The 17480-nt window shown below is 38.2% G+C and overlaps 2 protein-coding genes across 3 annotated transcripts; one reads left to right on the top strand and one right to left on the bottom strand.

Annotated features, from left to right (window-relative positions):
• Window positions 1-12: 12 nt before the first annotated feature.
• LOC115633805 (FMRFamide-related peptides) lies at window positions 13-7122 on the bottom strand. 2 transcript variants are annotated; one of them, XM_030531288.1, is made up of 2 exons: window positions 6986-7122; window positions 13-1365 (listed from the first exon to the last, which is right to left on the bottom strand). In XM_030531288.1, exon 2 carries the CDS (start codon window positions 1352-1354, stop codon window positions 278-280), a length of 1077 nt encoding a protein of 358 aa, XP_030387148.1. In that variant the 5' UTR covers window positions 1355-1365; window positions 6986-7122; the 3' UTR covers window positions 13-277. The 2 variants fall into 2 exon arrangements, with proteins under 2 accessions (XP_030387148.1, XP_030387149.1); XM_030531289.1 differs by having other exon boundaries at window positions 7078-7116.
• Window positions 7123-10990: 3868 nt separating this feature from the next.
• LOC115623378 (putative fatty acyl-CoA reductase CG5065) lies at window positions 10991-17004 on the top strand. The gene is made up of 8 exons (XM_030518082.1): window positions 10991-11034; window positions 14742-14927; window positions 15054-15117; window positions 15180-15209; window positions 15277-15440; window positions 15494-16279; window positions 16344-16601; window positions 16673-17004. Exons 2-8 carry the CDS (start codon window positions 14761-14763, stop codon window positions 16794-16796), a joined length of 1593 nt encoding a protein of 530 aa, XP_030373942.1. The 5' UTR covers window positions 10991-11034; window positions 14742-14760; the 3' UTR covers window positions 16797-17004.
• Window positions 17005-17480: the final 476 nt, after the last annotated feature.

Raw genomic sequence — 17480 nt, 5'->3', positions numbered from 1 at the left:
TTTTATATATAACTTTGGTATTTTCCTTTGATTTAACTAAATTAATACAATAGTTAGTATGTGTGTGTACGTATGTCCTTAGGCATTATTTTAATTATTTGATTTTAAAGAGTGTGAATTTTTAATCCAGCCCCATTAAAAATCCACACATTTGTATACATAGTGTGGGTCATACAAGAGAGCAGTTTTTCTTTATACGTATTTCCTTCATTTCATTCATTTATCATATAGCATTGTTTTGTATTTACATGAAGCCCTAGTCTGCACAATTGCAGGCCTACGGATACCCATAATACTGTTCCACACTGTCGACGCCATCCAAATTGTTGCCATTGCCGAGATCTGTCGATTCCTGCTCACTGCTCTTCGTCGGATCCTCTGGCTGTTCCTGAACCTCTCTCTGCTGTTGTTGCTTACTGAAAAGCATCGTAATGGCCTTATCTACGGGATTGGTCTCCTCTCTACCCGTCCCACTCTGATTCAACAACTTCACAGCCGCCTTAATTTCGTTCTTTTGCAGCTGCGGCTTCGTTTGATTCGACCCCGTATGGACACTGCTGTCAACACTCTTGCCAAAGCGCATGAAGTTCGAGTCCAATTGAGGAGGCGGTGCACGTCCGAAGCGCATAAAGTTGTCGGGACGACCAAAGCGCAAGAAATTCCTATCGATCTGACTTTGTTGTTGAGGCGAGCGACCAAAACGCATAAAATTGTCGGGTCGGCCAAATCGCAAAAAGTTTCGGGCAGCTTGCGACTGATCCTGTTGTGAACGACCGAAGCGCATAAAGTTGTCAGGTCTGCCGAAGCGAAGAAAGTTTCTGTGGTCCTGTGCCTGCGACTGGGAGCGACCAAAACGCATAAAGTCGTCTTGGGGACTGCGACGTCCGAAGCGCATGAAATTATCGCCGCGCGAGTCACGACTTCCTACCAAACTCCGTTGAAAGCGGGCTGCGGACGGATCCTCAAAGTACTGCCGATTGATGTCCTTGGAGATTTCCTCAGCCTGGCGCTTGCCAAAGTGCATGAAATTATCCTGCAGCGACTTGCGCTTCACATCCCAATCGGGATCGTATTTGTAGTGCAGCTTTGGCGGATATTTTTGGAAGCGCAACATCAGCGAGTTTTTCGCATAATCCACGCCAATCGCTGATATGGGATATCTAAATTCCAGCTCCGTTTGCTCGGGCCTCTCAATCAGCAGGGCATCCAGTGGTTCAGTATTCGGGATTTTCGATTCGATGCCAATGTCATCGCTAAGCGCATTCAGATTATACTGGGGGGACTCAATGATCTCGCTATGGATGGCGGCCTGCATCTGATACAGGGCCAACAGAAACATCAAAGCTATGCCCATTTTAACGTGATCTGCAATAAAAGAAAATTAAGAAACCAATTGAGTCAATAGCTTTGCGAGAGAGAGGCATGGGGCGGGGGTAATATGTATTAAAAAAAATATACATACATATGTACTAATGGTGATTTCCCTCTTTCAATACAAAATTATATACTTCATATTAGAACTTTCTTGAAAAGTGATTCTTAAAATTGTATAGCAGTTTTTTTCTGAGTGTAAACGAAATTTTTTCAGCACCCACGGTGCAGGTATAAAGTAAAAGTATTTCTACAGGAGGGAAATGAGAACGAAAAACTACACTCTTGTTCCGAAATTGATATTTATTAATTCAAAGTAGTTCAATGTTTGTTTAAAACTGCAGCATGGACAGACAAAGCACTATAAAACTTATTAGCAGATGCATATTTTAAAACCATTAAGGACGCCGACGCAAAATGTTCGCAGCCCGAACAACAAAAGTCGCATCCATTTAACTTAACTAATATGCACACACACAAGTATTTATGTGCGACCCGACAACGAAGAGCGCGACAACGATGTTGCTGTTGTTATTGTATTTGCTGTAGCGCCTGCCTCGCGACGAGCAAAGTGTCCCGCTAATTAACCATAAAAATATTTATGCGATAATTTCTTGGCCAAGTGAGAAATATGGATGTGTGCGTAAAAAGTTAACCGAACGCATTAAAGGCACACAAGACAGAAACAAAAGTAGCAACAGCAACAACAAAAAAACAACAACAACAGCAACAATAGCAACGGAAAGAGAAGGAGAAGGAGCAGCAAAGCCCCTCCCTGGCCACATTGATGTTACATTGCCGTTAACACTTGTTGAGGGCGTTGTTGTCTACCGCCCCCATAGGACTTGATGTATGACGTCCGGAAGGGCTGCACACGCACCTCCTTATACGGGGACGATGGCCATTACAGATGCAAATGATTATGGCTTTTGTCTACGGCTGCGGCGGCAACTCTGGCTATGACGCTTCATGGGCCCCTTGATGTTAGACGAGCTGCCAAGTGAGTGGCCGCAGTTGATGGGGCAGGCTTGGTTGCAACTGCAAAGGCTACACTAATTGAAAGCTTAACTACCTGAAAGAGTAAGTGTTTAGTGGAAAATAATGGGAACAGACTTTTGCAATGCAACATGCATTACAGACTTAGCAGACTATTCGAAATTCGGTTAATTACAGGCACAACAGATCCGAGCAAATCCTATTTTGATTGGCCAACGTCTAGGTTTTGGGCTGTAGTGAGATGCTTTCGCTCGTCAAAACATAGTTTCTGCTAAAACTAAAATCCTAAAAAGCCAATTAAAATGATATTCTTGTTAATACACCAAGCGCAGCTTAACAATTGTTTAAACAATTTTGCAACTCTCCCCCTTTTTCAGAATTTGATATAAATATATTCAATTATTTTCCTTAGCTTATTAATTGCAATTTCTAAAAACAGGGCAATTTATCAAACAAATATAAAGTAATTGTACAAAGCTATTGGTAATCAAATAATAAATAATGGTACAATTTAAAGTTCCTTAAGGATATATACTATATCTGTAAGACATTTTAGCTGCATTTCAGAAGAAAAGAAAGATTCAAATTTCAAATTGGTGTTTTCGATTGCGTCTTGGAGCTTGAAACCACCACAATGGACCAATTATAAAGAGTCTGTCTAAAGAAATTCATATTAAAGTACGCGTCATTTAAAAGTATCCTCATGTCTATCTGATAACTTCTCCACAGCGCTATACGGAAAAACATTAACTAAAATTTCTGAGCTGCGGCGCTTCAAACTAGTCCAAGGGGTCAAGAGCCAGACACAAAGCCAACAAGTTAGCCCCCTACTCGCAACTGCTTGATGAACAGACATTAAATACTATATACATATATAAATATATAAAGAGAGAAAAAAACCTGTACATTAACATACATTTGTATAAAGCAAAATTTCATAAAACCGTGCCGCGTGTTGAATAAAAAAGTTAAATTTCTGTTGGACTTGTCGCGACAAATGAGCGACATACGTAAGTTTTAACAGCTAACTTGTCAAACAGAAGTGAATTCGTCTGGAAATTTGGTCAATGACGACAGCATGAATTTTGGCAAGAGTGCAACAACAGCAACAGTGGCAGTAGCAGTAGCAGTAGCAGGCAACAACAATGCCAATTTGTCTGCTTTATGATGATGAATTCGGAAAAGGTAGCCAACTCGGACCTCGATATGAGCAATGACGGGCATCAACATCAATGCATATTTTGAATTTTGGGCAGCTAAACAAGCTACACTAAGTACCTGTAGCAATGCCTATGTGTGTGTGTGTGTGCGTGTGCGTGTGTGTGTGTGTGCGACTGTGGGTCTGGCGTTGCAATTAAACAAACACGTCATTTTGGTTGCCCAACTGCTCGTACTCGTATGCGGTGGCACGAGTACGTCAAGGGACAGGTCAGAGAGGAAACTGCAACGCACAGCAAGTGCCATCCACAAATTATGTGCTTGAGTTAACAGTTTGCGAAAATTTATGAGTTTGTCAAGAGTGTTGCAACATACTTGTACAAATATACATACATACATATGTAGCTCTTAGTCTGACGATTTCTCCCCAGACAGGGAGCAGAGTAGCAAGTAAGTATCCCACACTGACGGCTGATTGATTTCCAAAGTTAAGACTCGCAATTGAAATTCAACAAATATTTCATAATCGGCTGACAGCGCTCAGTTGACAAAGTGGTAGTTACACACAAGTATGTACAAGTATTTGTACATTTATGGTGCCCATGTCAGAGGTTCAGTTTTCGGGAAGATATAAGCCATGGCTGTATCAATAACACGGCCGTTAATTTGCTTTGTTTAGGCATCGAGCACGTGAATATGTAAGTTGACACAGATTGGCGGCACAAAGCACCAACAAACAACGATTTTTGATCATTTTAATCAGATTTGCAGGCGGCAATGCGATACTTTTGAAGTACAAACACGCACACACACGGTTAGGAAGAGCGAGAAAGAAATAAATGCTTGCGCACAGACACAGACACAGATGTCCCCCGACATGAAAAATTATGAAAATGAAGCATCATCAAAGTGGAAGGCATTTAAATGCCATTTGTTAACACTGCGCGTCAAAGCTCAACACCTCAGTCTCAAAGACAAATGAATATGGGAAGAGGTTGTGCCAGGGCAGCACCATCTCCATCCCCATCTCCATCCCCATCGCTATTGCTAGTGATAAATCAAAAGTCCTGCATGCCCAGCAAGTTTTGAGCTGCACATGTCCATTTCAGTTACATGTTGTCTGCCACACACATCTGGAAGCCGCCAAGGAATGCAAATCTGAATGAAAATTTAACGCAGCTTTGTTGCTTCTCGCCTCCTCTGAAGTGCACTCATAAATATTTCAATTTCATATTATTAATGAAAGGATGTGTGTACAAAACTATTTGCACTGTGTGTAAAGCAATTTTCAGAGCATGCCTCTGCCACAGATTGATGCAAAAATAGTGTTCCAAGGGGAATTTGTTGTTAGAAATACAAAACTAGTTCATTGGTACATAAAAGGGTTCTTTGTTGGGCGGTTATAGGGGGAAAAAAACAAGGACGTGCCCAGCTCCAAAAACTAAGCTATGAGAAAATGTATGCAAACCAAATACATATTAAAGATGCGTATTGTGTAAGGAAACCACTTTCTTTCATATTTCAAGTTTAAATGCTCTTAAATACTCTTAAGCGTACTTAAATGACATTGCGGTTGTTTTTAACTCGAAAAATCACCGAGAAGCAGCAGATGGACTACAGAGCTATCTCAATACACTGGCAGCTTGGTGCACTAGGTGGAATTTAAAGGTCAATCCCATAAAAACCTCTAACCCCTGCTTCACGCTGAAAATGCTAATTCCCTGCACGCCTCCTATTCCGCTTGAGGGAGTAACCCTAGAACAGCCAGCGCTAGCTAAATACCTTGGCATTACCCTAGACAAGCGTGTCACTTTTCGGCTACATCTGAAAGCTGCGGTAAAAAAATGTGGCCAAAGAATGCAACAGTTGCGATGGCTACTAAATAGAAGGAGCACTATGCCACTTAGAGCAAAAAGAGCTGTCTACGCTCCGATATGGCTGTACGGTATTCAAATTTGGGGGATCGCCGCAAAATCTAATTATAAGCGCATCCAGGTCCTGCAAAACCGTGCATTGCGGCAAATTACCAACTGCCCTGGTACGTGCGCGTTCACCGTGGAGGAGCAGATTGGAAGGCATACAAGTAGATACAGTGACAGGCTTCTGAGTCACCGCAGTTTGCTTGCAAGAGGACTCCTTCCTGCTAGACCTTTGCGAAGACTGAAACGATTATGTTTTTTCAAAACATTTAGATAAGCATAAGCCACCACTAACTTATTAATCCTCGCGCGGAAGTGCTCGAGGTTGGGCTATTTTATATTTCTAAAAATGTATTGTTAAGGTGCTAATCTGAATGCACGGCTTCAATGCTTTGATTGAAAAAAAAAATCAAATGAGGGTTTTTACGGTCCAACTACTTAATGGCACAGCCTCTAAGCCAGTATTTATTCAATAAATTTGAAACTTATTTCAGGCACTCTAATCATTTTACAAGTTATTATACAAATTAAAAAATATGAGTTATTTTTTAATTTTATTCATTTCTCACAATATAATCATTATTTTTAAGTTATACTTTACAGCTCTACCGATATTCACTATTTCTGAGCAAAAAAAAATAAAGTCATAAATTAATGAACATTCTTTCAGTTTTATTTGTTTATCAATGATTTAGCCGTAATAAACTTTTTGTAATGAACAGATTTTTTTAAACCCACAACTGAACTTTAGAGAATGAATAATATTTAAAAAATGTTTAATTATGGTCATCATGCAGAGATAATGTTACAAAAAATTTATATTTGTATAATCCTCCTTTTCTCAAAGCTATTATAAGTGAATGATTTTTTGCGGTCCCTGGTTTATTTGAGTGAAAACAAGGTGCACTTTCCTGACACCGAAATATTATTTTTTAAAAAAGGCTATTTAATATCTTTGGTTTTTTAATTGACATGAGCAAATATACATATGTTCTGCATGATCTACACTAAGTTCATGCAAACAATATTCACCATATCTATGTATAATTGCATATCAGTTACCTAATTCAAAATCAATATTGAAATAATATAAGAATAATAAAAATAAATTGAAGACTGCACGAAAACTAAACAGCTCTTAGATGTGACAATTCATCTATTATTCATAAATGTATTAGCTAGAAAACTGACTCGTACATTTAATAAAAATAGGAATATTTGCTTGCACACATTTTTATCCGACTACCGAAAGAAAAGCCAGTGAATGCATCATAAAGCTGATATTAGCAACAGCACAAAATATTAAAAAACCGCTCTGCTGCTGCTTTTCCGACGGAGCTTACCCTTGTAGCTTCATTTATTCATACAGAATTCATTCAAAGGCTTTGCTTTTAAAGGAAGAGATTTTTTCAATATGCACCTGAGAAGTTGTTGTTTTTGTTCAGTTACACTTTTAATCCCTAAATCTAAAACATGAATGTGCAGTTTTTGTTCTTTGAACTGTTTCAATGTTGAATGGGTGATAACTTCGCGACACTTACCTTTTTCCGTTAACAAAAATTCAAAAATATGTGAACAAGTTTCAAAAACACATTGCGATGCACTATTTAAAATGTTTGAACAATTCCTTTACCTTTTTCGGATTCCCAAGGAATTGTCGACACTTGTTGCCCGTGAACATGCGAAACACGTCTGTGCAAATGTTTGGCGAAACTTCCGATTTTATATGTGTGAGCGGCAGGCCGACATTATCCTGTGCGAAGAGCCACGGCATCATCAACAAGAAGAAGACCCAACAGCAGCAATGACGCCCAACGTTGGCGCCCACACACGCAACAAGTGTTGCAGCAACATGCGGCTATTTGCCTGCAACCTTTTGAAGATGTTGCTGAACTGCAGCCCATTGATAAAGATATGTGTGTGTTTGTTTTTCTCATAGTGTGTTCATGTGTTTTAGGGGGTGGGGGTAGGGAGAATTTATTTTTGGCATACAAAATCCAAATTCCTTCTAAAGATTTCTTAGCTTTTAAAAATACGTTTTGTAGTTGTATTGCAGGTGGGTCAGGACAATGAATCCCAGCCTTGACCATGCAGCCTGCACACAGCAGATATGCCACATAATGCATTACAACAAAAGCAACAAAGCAGAATGCAAACAAAAAATTTTCATTGTTGTAGGTTACCAGAGACTGGACAACTGTCATATGGTAGACATTTTTTTATTGGGCTGCTGCTACTGGTTTTTATGTAAATGTTTCTTCTTCATTTTGATTCATAATCGTATGTTTTTCTATATTTATGGTTTTGTGCGCTTGACCAACATGTTGAGCCACAACAATACAGCAGGCGATGACACAGCAACATTTTGACGCCGCTCTGCTGGTAATTTAAGCAGCAAATTGTATGCAAATCACCCACAATTGTTATGTTCCGCCCAGTTTTAAGTTTAAGTTAGCGAGAGCGACTCTTGACTGGTACGTCCAATTAGCCGCTTGCCGCCGCCTGGCCTACGTGTGCGTATGCATTATAATTTGCTCTTGGACCAGCGTTTATGAAGTTTTATGGCCGTGTAACGGGATACATTGTGGCGCCTTCGCCTTCAGTGTCTCGTCTGTGCTCGCTCGTCCTTCGTGCGTACGTGTGGGTGTGGGTGTGGGGCTGTGTGTATGTGTTTGTCCTTTGAAGGGAAATTCGTATAGAAATGCCTACCGCACTTCATTTTCATAGGCGGAAGTCTGTAATTACGGATACAGTTTTAAAGGCTAACTTTTTGGCTGAGCGACGAGCTGCAAGCCTTCCTCCCTTCCTGTTTGTGTTTTGCCAACGTGAATGTGACTGTAAATTCGTCTGTGACTGCGAACAGGCCATTAGTGTTGTTTTGCTCGAATTTAATGGCTACAGGTTTCCAGTAAAATGTGCCACCAATAACAACATAAAACAGTCGCTTGTATACCGATTTCAATTTACATATTTTATAAAAAGATCTCAAAGTCACTGAATTCGACTCAAGTTAAAGGTGTTGTCAACTAGCGCTGTCCGTAGTAAATTATGAAGCATATCGAGCAATGATTGAAAAAGCGAAGAGGCACAAACACCGCTCCATTGACCGACCAGCTACAGCTGTTACTAGTGGCCTGCCTTCGAACTGGTTGGCAATAACCAAATCCCATTATTATTGTATTATTAAAAAATATAATCGCGGCTAAAGCAAAGGCGAGCGCGCAGCATTAAATTTGATGTCAATGCCATTGCCACTTTTTCAATGGCCCGAGATGCGTGCGATATCTCATCCAATGTGTGCTTTGGACCCAACATAACTCAAGTCTAACAAGAGAGAACGCTACAGTCGAGCAAGCCCGACAGTGTAATACCCTGTACCCAGGTAAACTTCCGTCACTGAGTTATATGCGCCCATAGCAGCAGCAAAAAGAGGAAGAAGAAGAGCGAACTTGTTGCTGCAGTTTGGGGAGGTTGTACTGGCGAGAATTTGTTTGGCTAATAACTTTTCTTAGAATTGACCGAATTGAATAAAATTTTGAACAACAGTAGACAATTATATATAAATTATGTGTGCAAAGTTTGGTTTAGGTAGCATTTGAAATGTGGACGCTATTGACGAAATTCTGTAGCGGGGGAAGGGGGGGAAAATTCCAAAAAAAAAAAATAAACTCGTCCTTTCTCGGACCTAGGAGAATCTGGATGCCAACTTTGGTTATTCTAGCTTTTATAGTTTCTGAGATCCTCGCGTTCATCCAGACGGACGGACAGACGGACAGACGGACGGACGGACGGACATGTCTAGATCGATTTCTCTCGTCATGCTGATTCAGAATATATATACTTTATGGGGTCGGAGATGCTTCCTTCTGCATGTTACATACTTTGCACAAACCTAATATACCCTTTTTACCCTACGGGTACAGGGTATAAAAAGCTTACGAACTATGTGATTAGCAACTGTAACTAGTTTTACGAACCTCGGGTACTCTGTTTTATTATAAATTAAAAGTATATGTATGAAAAACAAATACACAAATTGGCACACCATTTCACAAATTAAACTGACAACGTCGTAAACTAGAATTGCATACATTGTTTCTAACGCTGTTTTCATAACTAAATACAGTTGTTTTTATTACAGACTAATTTTATACTTAAAGTACAGTTTTATTATGAAATTAAACTTGTTTAAAATTTTCCATTCAACGTAAGAGACATTACAAAACCCATTTAGTGCTGCTTAAATGGCTTGAGTGCATTGTAAAATGGTCTTGATCTTTTATTGAGTGACTGGAAACTAATCTCGAGCAATTTGTGGCATTTCAGTACATTCGTTAATGTTTCATAATGTACCTGTTAATTATTTATTAAATAAACTTCTAATAATTACGATTTATCATTGGATAAATCAAAACAAGTACTAAAAAACTACAAGTATATTAATTCACATTTTGCATTTTTGCATTGTGCAACTAAAAAAAATACCCTATGGCAATATCTCTGAAGCCGACAATGAAATGTATATGTATATAATGTATATATGTTCAAATCAGTGTTCAAACGTAATTCAATGAGATCTAGAACTATGTTTTTATCCTTTCCTTATGCTCTTTACAACACTTTATGTGATAATTGATTTTTAATAATAGATATTTGATTATATATTAGCAAGGTATTTCGCAGTAGCAGCCCACATAAGGCTCTTGTCATTAAGATGCAGATTTTGAAGCACACGTGGCGTATGCGCAATATATCAGAACAGTATTGCGCAAGCGCGCACGTAATCGAAGGCTGTCCACTTCTTCATTGAGTCGTTAATCGCGACAACAGTTGCGAAATGTTCTGAGCGCATGAAAAGCATTAAACAACAACACGAAGTGCCAGCTACAGTGAGGTAATAACGGTTGTTGACGCTAACAAGAGATGATTTGGCAATTTAATTGAGAAGCGATCGTTTACTTATACGAGTATAGTACAGCTACCAATTAAGTGCAGCGACGCAAAACAAAGCCAGGAGAGAGAATTGGAGAGACAGTAGTTTGAACCTCTGACCGACCGATAGAGTTACGATCGAGAGTTGCCAGTTTAGTTGGCCGGGTCTGGTCTGGCCTAGCCTGGCCTGTAAGTCACCTCAAGTGCTTGTGGGCAGTAGCGCAGCTGCTCTTAGCTTGAGTTCAAGTCGTCGTTAATATATGTATGTATTTGACTTTGTGTGTGTGTGTGTGTGTGTGTGTGTGTGTGTGTGTGTGTCTTTATATCATTGTATCATTTATTATTCGTGTATGTATGATTGTGTGTATAGTATGTGTGAGCTCAGCTCGTTTTCAAGTCTGTGCATAAAATGTGGTGATACGAAGTTTGGTTTCTATCGTACATGTGTTTGTATTTATTCACTTTTACGATCTTTTTTCTATTAAGTTTGTTTTCAGTGGAGGCTCTTTTTCCTAATTTGTAGCCAAGTTTGTTCAGTTTGCGTTTAGCATTCGGCGCGCGCAGAATTGTCGAGTTGAAAATTCGGTAAAAGTCAAAATCAATGTTTATATAAATAAACGATATAGTGGATTTCTAGGAAGCTTCTTCAAGTGTCTAAGTAGGTGTACAATATCATTAAAGAGACAATAATTCCTTTAACCAACAAAAAAATGAACAGTGTAATAAAAATATTTTAAAATGTAATATTTTAGTTGTGAAAATACTTCCGTTTTAGTCCTGAAAAAACCATGCATTATTAATTTGAAGTATAAAATGGCTTAAGTGAATAAAATATTTTACAAGCAAGCATCAAGAAGCCATGCTTGGGTCAGCAAACACAATTCAGTTGAAAGGCCATTAAATATTCATATTATTGAATTAGGCATATATATAATTAGAGATAAAGTGCATGCCCGACCAGAGGAGCATTTAAAATAGAAGACACGGATTAAATTTAACATCGGTTAAATATTAAAAAAGAATCGAAACTATTATTGGCTTATTATCGTTTTTGTTGAAAACAAACATAAGTTTAAGATATAAGTCACTTATTAATTTATTCAATGACAAAACATATTAGCGGAAATTGAATAACTGAACCAAAATACACACTATTCTGTCGATTTTAAAATGCAAATAAATCAGAGAACTGGAATTCTTTTGTTATAAAAGTATAACACACAAGGACACATCATTAATATAAATGAAAAACCACAAAGAATGTCAGCAGCTCTTAACTGTTTGATATTTTGTTACGTGTTCAAGGAGAGGTTTTAAATTAAAACCTATACAATATTTTGTTTAACTAAACTATGCTTGCTAGATTCATGTGCGTTTTCATACTTAGAATTTCTTTGAGTGTAAGTTCCTCGCACGTTGTTGACATCTTGCCATCAAAACAAGTTGCCGAAAAAATAAGAGGAAAATGGTAAATTCGTGATTTTAAACAACTAGTAGATATGTATATAGTTCGCCTATGCATGTGGCTTTGTTTGGTGTATCTTGCCTGTTTTCGTAGCCAAATAAATGCGGACTGGTGATTTATTTTTATTTGTTGCAAGCGGCATGCTATTCGGAATTTTCCCTCTAGATGCTACAACTTAAACTGTTGTCGTCGTAAGAGTTTTCGACACACTCACAAATCTATGAGCCGTGAGCTGAGAAATCTGAATGTGCAGCTGCTTATTGTTGCTAGTTAAAGACGTCAACAAGCTTTGATTATCAGCATCTAACTATCTGAAAAGCAGTTTGGCCGAATGACTTGCACTATGCCTAGTATAATCGCTGATATATAACAATATAACGAGCATTTAGCATTTGCCAGCAAAACAGATTCTTCATACTTGTAACTACTGCAGTCACATTTGATAAATGTGTGGGCATTAAATTTAATTTAAACGCTTATTGTTCGCACTCAATTCATACGCCAGTGCAGACATAATAAAACACCAACTGCCAAATTATTTTGCACGTTTAAGTTATTACAAATGCAATAGCGGCATTGCTTAGATCACACAATTTTCGGCAGTACTTAGATACATTGAAATGTCTATTACTTCGAGTGATTGGTAACTTGAATATATGTAAGGGAAGGAGATAACAACCATGTAACAGCAAATTGCTAAGCAGGTCAACAATGTACAGTTACAAGCCAAAATGTGGCAATCATGCATAAAGTCATAACTGAAAGTGAAAACGAAGCCAAAGTGTTTAACACCTGCCTTTGGCTGCTGCCTTTAGTTGCACTTTCAAAAACGCGTTCGTTGTTTAAGTCTTTGGTTTTTTGTCTGCATAAGCACACAAATTAAATATTGACGGTGAGGGGTGGGGATTCCAAAAACAAGTCAGAACAAATGCAGTTTGATTGCTTTGCTCTTGGCCTGCGTAGTCTCGAAATCATTTGGTAGATTTGGATTTCTTTCGCTCTGTTCTCAATGCCAAATCAATTAACATTTTAGTTTGTTTGGTCAACATTTCATTTAAAGGCGCATAAAATTATCGTTTGATTGTTGACAAGATGACCATGTTGTCTTTGACGATTTTATAATAACTATAAATAAAAGATTCAATCCTTCATTTGAAATACAATTTTAGACACTCTATGTTTGTCTCTGAAACATTTTATCGAATGGCCTTAAGACAAGCTAAAAGCTCATCTTGAAAGCTATAAGAAAATTGAAATGATTAGAAACATATTGTTAGATTATAATAATAAATAATTTATATAAAATTAATATTGTTATAAAAATCGTAAAACTTCTTTTTCTTTAAAAGAACGCAGTCTCCTTTAATAGCATCTTACCCGCCATCAGAATGAGCTGCCATATCTACATATTCATTCAGTTTTGAAATAACATTCAACTGAAGCAAGCATTTACAAATAATATTAAAATTAATTATTTCCATAAACTTTGAAAATAACTTGTTAGTTAGTTTTTAATTTTTGTTAATTTTTCCAGAAACACAGTACATGTATGAACATTAAAAAATGCTGTGCAAATCATGTTACTCTTTTTTTATATTTAAAGAGGAACAATTTACTTAAAAGACAGTTGTCACCAAGTCTAATAAAATTGTGTGTTTTATTTGCACTTTCAACAATAAAAATTGTTATTTTAAATAATTCATGGACACAACATTTTCGGACCTTAGGCCAAAGCATCGACATTTGGACAAAAGTGCAACTTACGAACAAACAATAAGTTATTTCCCAACTTTATATATATTGGATATCAAAGATAATCCAACCTTGTCATCAAAACCGCAATATCAACTAAATTATTCATAGTTTGTATTTTAAAAAACAGTGTTTATAAATAATCATATTATCACAATATACATAAGCTTTATTTATAAGTATATATATACATATGTATCTGCCTAAAGAAGAAGAACTGTTACTTCTGAAAAAATTAACTGAGATAATTATTAAAGTTTAGCTTTTATCGTCTCATCTTGATATTAATTGAGAGAACAGAAACTTTATTTGGAATACTATAAAACGTGTCGTTATTTATCAATTATCGCCTAATCCTAACACTATTTTTGGGGGGGAAATTTTCTAAAAATCTAATTATTTTATATTAGGAATATTATAATTTCCATACACACATATACATATGCATGTATATATGTAATTAAAAGCATATGTATATTAAATATTCTCGAAGTCTACTGACCAATATTTGGCGTTGAAGGACGCCACAGAAAAACCACTCAACCTCAATTATTTGAAATGGGCTTCACTTGAGTACACTAACAAGCTCACTATCATGGCACATGTTGCCAAAACCAGCGCGACTAGGTTAACATCAACGAAGCAAGTGGGCAACATGTCGCAATTCGGCCATTTAATTAGCCCACATGTAGCATGTGGCAAGTTGCGCAAGCGCTAGTGTCGCGTTTGGTGTTGATTTGGTGGTCGATGGTTGATGGTCATTGTAAGTAATGCACACCACAACACTACAATACCACCCAGCCGTGGCCGTCGGTGCAGTCAAGCGTATGGGTATACCAGTTGGGGGGAATGTCAACAATTTTGATTTTGACAAAGCCATAGTAAGAAGCTTGGCAGCTAAGTCTAGCCAGTCAATCGATCCGTTGTTCATGTCTATCAAACCAGTCTGTGGTTTTGAATTTAGTTTTGACCATTTACACAAGTGCGCACTAAAGCCGTCGTTCATGTTACTTCATATTTTTAATGGCAGTGATTGCCGATGTGGTCATTTGGCCAAGATCAAAACATAATTAAAGTGCACTAGCTGATGGCTTACGGCACGGCATTTGTGGCACGCTTTTTATTTGTATTTGTTCCTTGTATTACAGCATTTAACGGCGCAGCAAAATGACCGCGAAACCAAAATTTGAATTCGAAAAGGATGAACAGGTGACATTAGGAGATGTGGACGACAACGAAGTGGACCGTGTGGCGGAGAGTTTCAAGGGACGCAGCCTGTTCATAACCGGTGGCACAGGTTTTCTTGGCAAGGTGCTGGTGGAAAAACTTCTTCGGTGAGTGTGCATTTATGGGGGTGGCTCATTAGACCGGCAGCGGCTGCTGTTGAACGTGCAGCCCATTATTATCCATTATGTATACCAATGTGTGTGCATGATTTAATCTCAGTTTATTAATTTCAGTTCCTGTGGTGAACTCAAACGTATTTACTTGCTCATACGGCCGAAGAAGGGAAAAGACCCACAGGTAAGACTTTAAATGTATTTAGTAGAGACATGACTTTATTAACACATTTATTATAAAAACAGGAACGCATAAAGGAGATTTTTCAGAATGTGGTAGGTGCAAAAATGATTAGAAATTATTTGTGGCCTTATTAACGTGCGTGTCCATAAACCTCTGTAGCTCTTCGATATGGTAAAGCAACAGCGCGGTGAGGAGCGCATCCTCAGCCAGGTGGTGGCTATAGCTGGCGATGTACTGCTGCCCGGGCTGGGCATCTCTGACCAAGATCTAGAAACGCTTCGCAATGAAGTTTCCATTGTGTACCATTGTGCAGCTACAGTGCGGTAAGTGTTGTGGTAGTAATGGACGACATCGTAATCAATTATCTTTATCATAGTTTTGATGAGCCATTGCGCAATGCGGTGTTCATGAACACGAGAGGCACCAAATATATGCTCGACCTGGCCGCCACACTCAAGCATCTGGACTTTTTCGCCTATTGTTCGACAGCATATTGCCATCTGCACGTAAAGACATTGTATGAGAAACCCTACGATCCGCCCGCAGATCCACACAAGGTGATGCAGGCCTGCGAATGGCTGACGGACGAGGAAGTGGCATTAATTGAAAAGAAAATTCTGGGCGATATACCCAACACGTATGCCTACACCAAATCCCTAGCCGAGGCATTGGTTGTGGAGAAGTTCAAGGAACTGCCTGCCGCTATCTTACGACCTTCCATTGTCATACCTATTTGGAAGGAGCCCATACCTGGCTGGACCGACAACATAAATGGACCAACTGGTTTGTTAATTGGTGCCGGCAAAGGAGTTATACGCACCATGTATTGTAACTCGTCAGGATTTGGAGATTTTTTGCCGGTGGACGTCGCTGTTAACGCCATTTTGGTGGCCAGCTGGCGTTACATTACAATGGGCATGGCTGATGCCAACCGCGTTGCACATATGACCAGCTCAAATGATATTAAGGTCTCTTGGGCCGAGATTATCGAGCTGGGCCGTTGGGTTATAGAAAATAAAGTGCCGCTGAATGGGGTGGCCTGGTACCCGGGTGGCTCAATGAAGTCCCAGTATTGGCTGCACTACATTTGCATGATATTATTCCATTGGATACCAGCCCTATTTGCCGATGCCCTTCTATGGCTGCTGCGCTATCCACCTGTGTATGTTTTAAAGAAGAAAACTAATTTTTTTAAAAGAAATGCTCACATTATAATATTTTTACAGCCTGTGCCGCGTGCAAAATCGCATATCCAAAGGCTTTGAAGTTTTCGAATACTATGCAAATAATGTTTGGAATTTTGACAACACAGAGGCAGTGGAGCTTCGAAAAATAATGAATAACAAGGAACGAAGAACCTATGTCATTGAGAAAATTGACGTCGACCTAATCGACTATTTCACAAACTGTGTGTTGTGTGCACGACGATTGATTTTGAAAGAATCTGATGAGTCTATACCAGCTGCCAAACGCCACATGAAAATGTAAGTTACGTCGGAAAGATAGAAGAAAAAGATAATTCCTTCAAATTAACAACTTTATGATAATCTTACAGCATGTGGTTCGTGGACAAAGTGGTCAAAGGCATGTGGATTGGCGGACTTCTGTATATATTCTACAATTGCTTCTCAGGATACTTTACGAGCACAACACAGGTGCAATCGATTGATTCATTTTAGTAACAACATTACAATTTAGTTAAATGCTTAAAACCAAAATGAGCGCTGTTCCAACCATACTGTTTTATTATTTTCCTTTTACTAAAATGTATATGTTTGTACATACATATGTAAGTTGAATAGATTTAAATGGTGTTGCTTAAGATAAATGGATTAATGTTTAATTGTATAATTAAATGAAAAAAATATTTCAATTGTTATCAAGTAACACTCCGTCATTTAATTACATTTTAAATAAATACATTTTGCGCCCTGTTGGTAATTAGTTTGCGGTTGGCAGTTCCTTTTGCCGTCAGTATCGATAAGTGTAGCGCATTCGAGAATGCATTCGAGAAAATATCGATACAGCAATGCTATGGTGTACGCTGTGAGTTTAAACATATTAACATATTTGATGCTTCAATGATTAATACCAGGTCTGCCGTCAACCAAAACACAATATTTCTGCATGCGCGTTATCATACATTTATTTTTTACATTTTATAAATATTGTAATAATAATATTTAAATTTATAAGTAATTGACTACATCGGTAACAAACCAATTGGAAATATATCGACCGACTCGATGCCTGCGACTATTTCCACTCTTCCATTGCTTATCGATATCAATTCATCGCGTAAAACTAGTGCATCACTAGCGCAGCAGCAGCAATACGAATTGTTTTATTTTTTAACTTTTTCA

The sequence above is a fragment of the Scaptodrosophila lebanonensis genome, unplaced genomic scaffold (assembly GCF_003285725.1).
Source record: "Scaptodrosophila lebanonensis strain 11010-0011.00,11010-0021.00 unplaced genomic scaffold, SlebRS2 tig00000001-arrow-pilon, whole genome shotgun sequence".
Taxonomy (NCBI): Eukaryota; Metazoa; Arthropoda; class Insecta; order Diptera; family Drosophilidae; genus Scaptodrosophila; species Scaptodrosophila lebanonensis.
The sequence above is the reverse complement of the archived record's forward strand: the minus strand, read 5'-3'. Positions and strand labels throughout refer to the sequence as shown.

What these genes read in the sequence shown, in the direction of transcription:
- LOC115633805 (XM_030531288.1), bottom strand. Translation starts at nt 1,354, where the DNA reads ATGGGCATAGCTTTGATGTTTCTGTTGGCCCTGTATCAGATGCAGGCC.
- LOC115623378 (XM_030518082.1), top strand. Translation starts at nt 14,761, where the DNA reads ATGACCGCGAAACCAAAATTTGAATTCGAAAAGGATGAACAGGTGACA. An exon ending in CTGGTGGAAAAACTTCTTCG is followed by an intron (nt 14,928 to 15,053) that starts GTGAGTGTGCAT and finishes TATTAATTTCAG; the next exon opens with TTCCTGTGGTGAACTCAAAC. An exon ending in GCCAAACGCCACATGAAAAT is followed by an intron (nt 16,602 to 16,672) that starts GTAAGTTACGTC and finishes ATAATCTTACAG; the next exon opens with CATGTGGTTCGTGGACAAAG.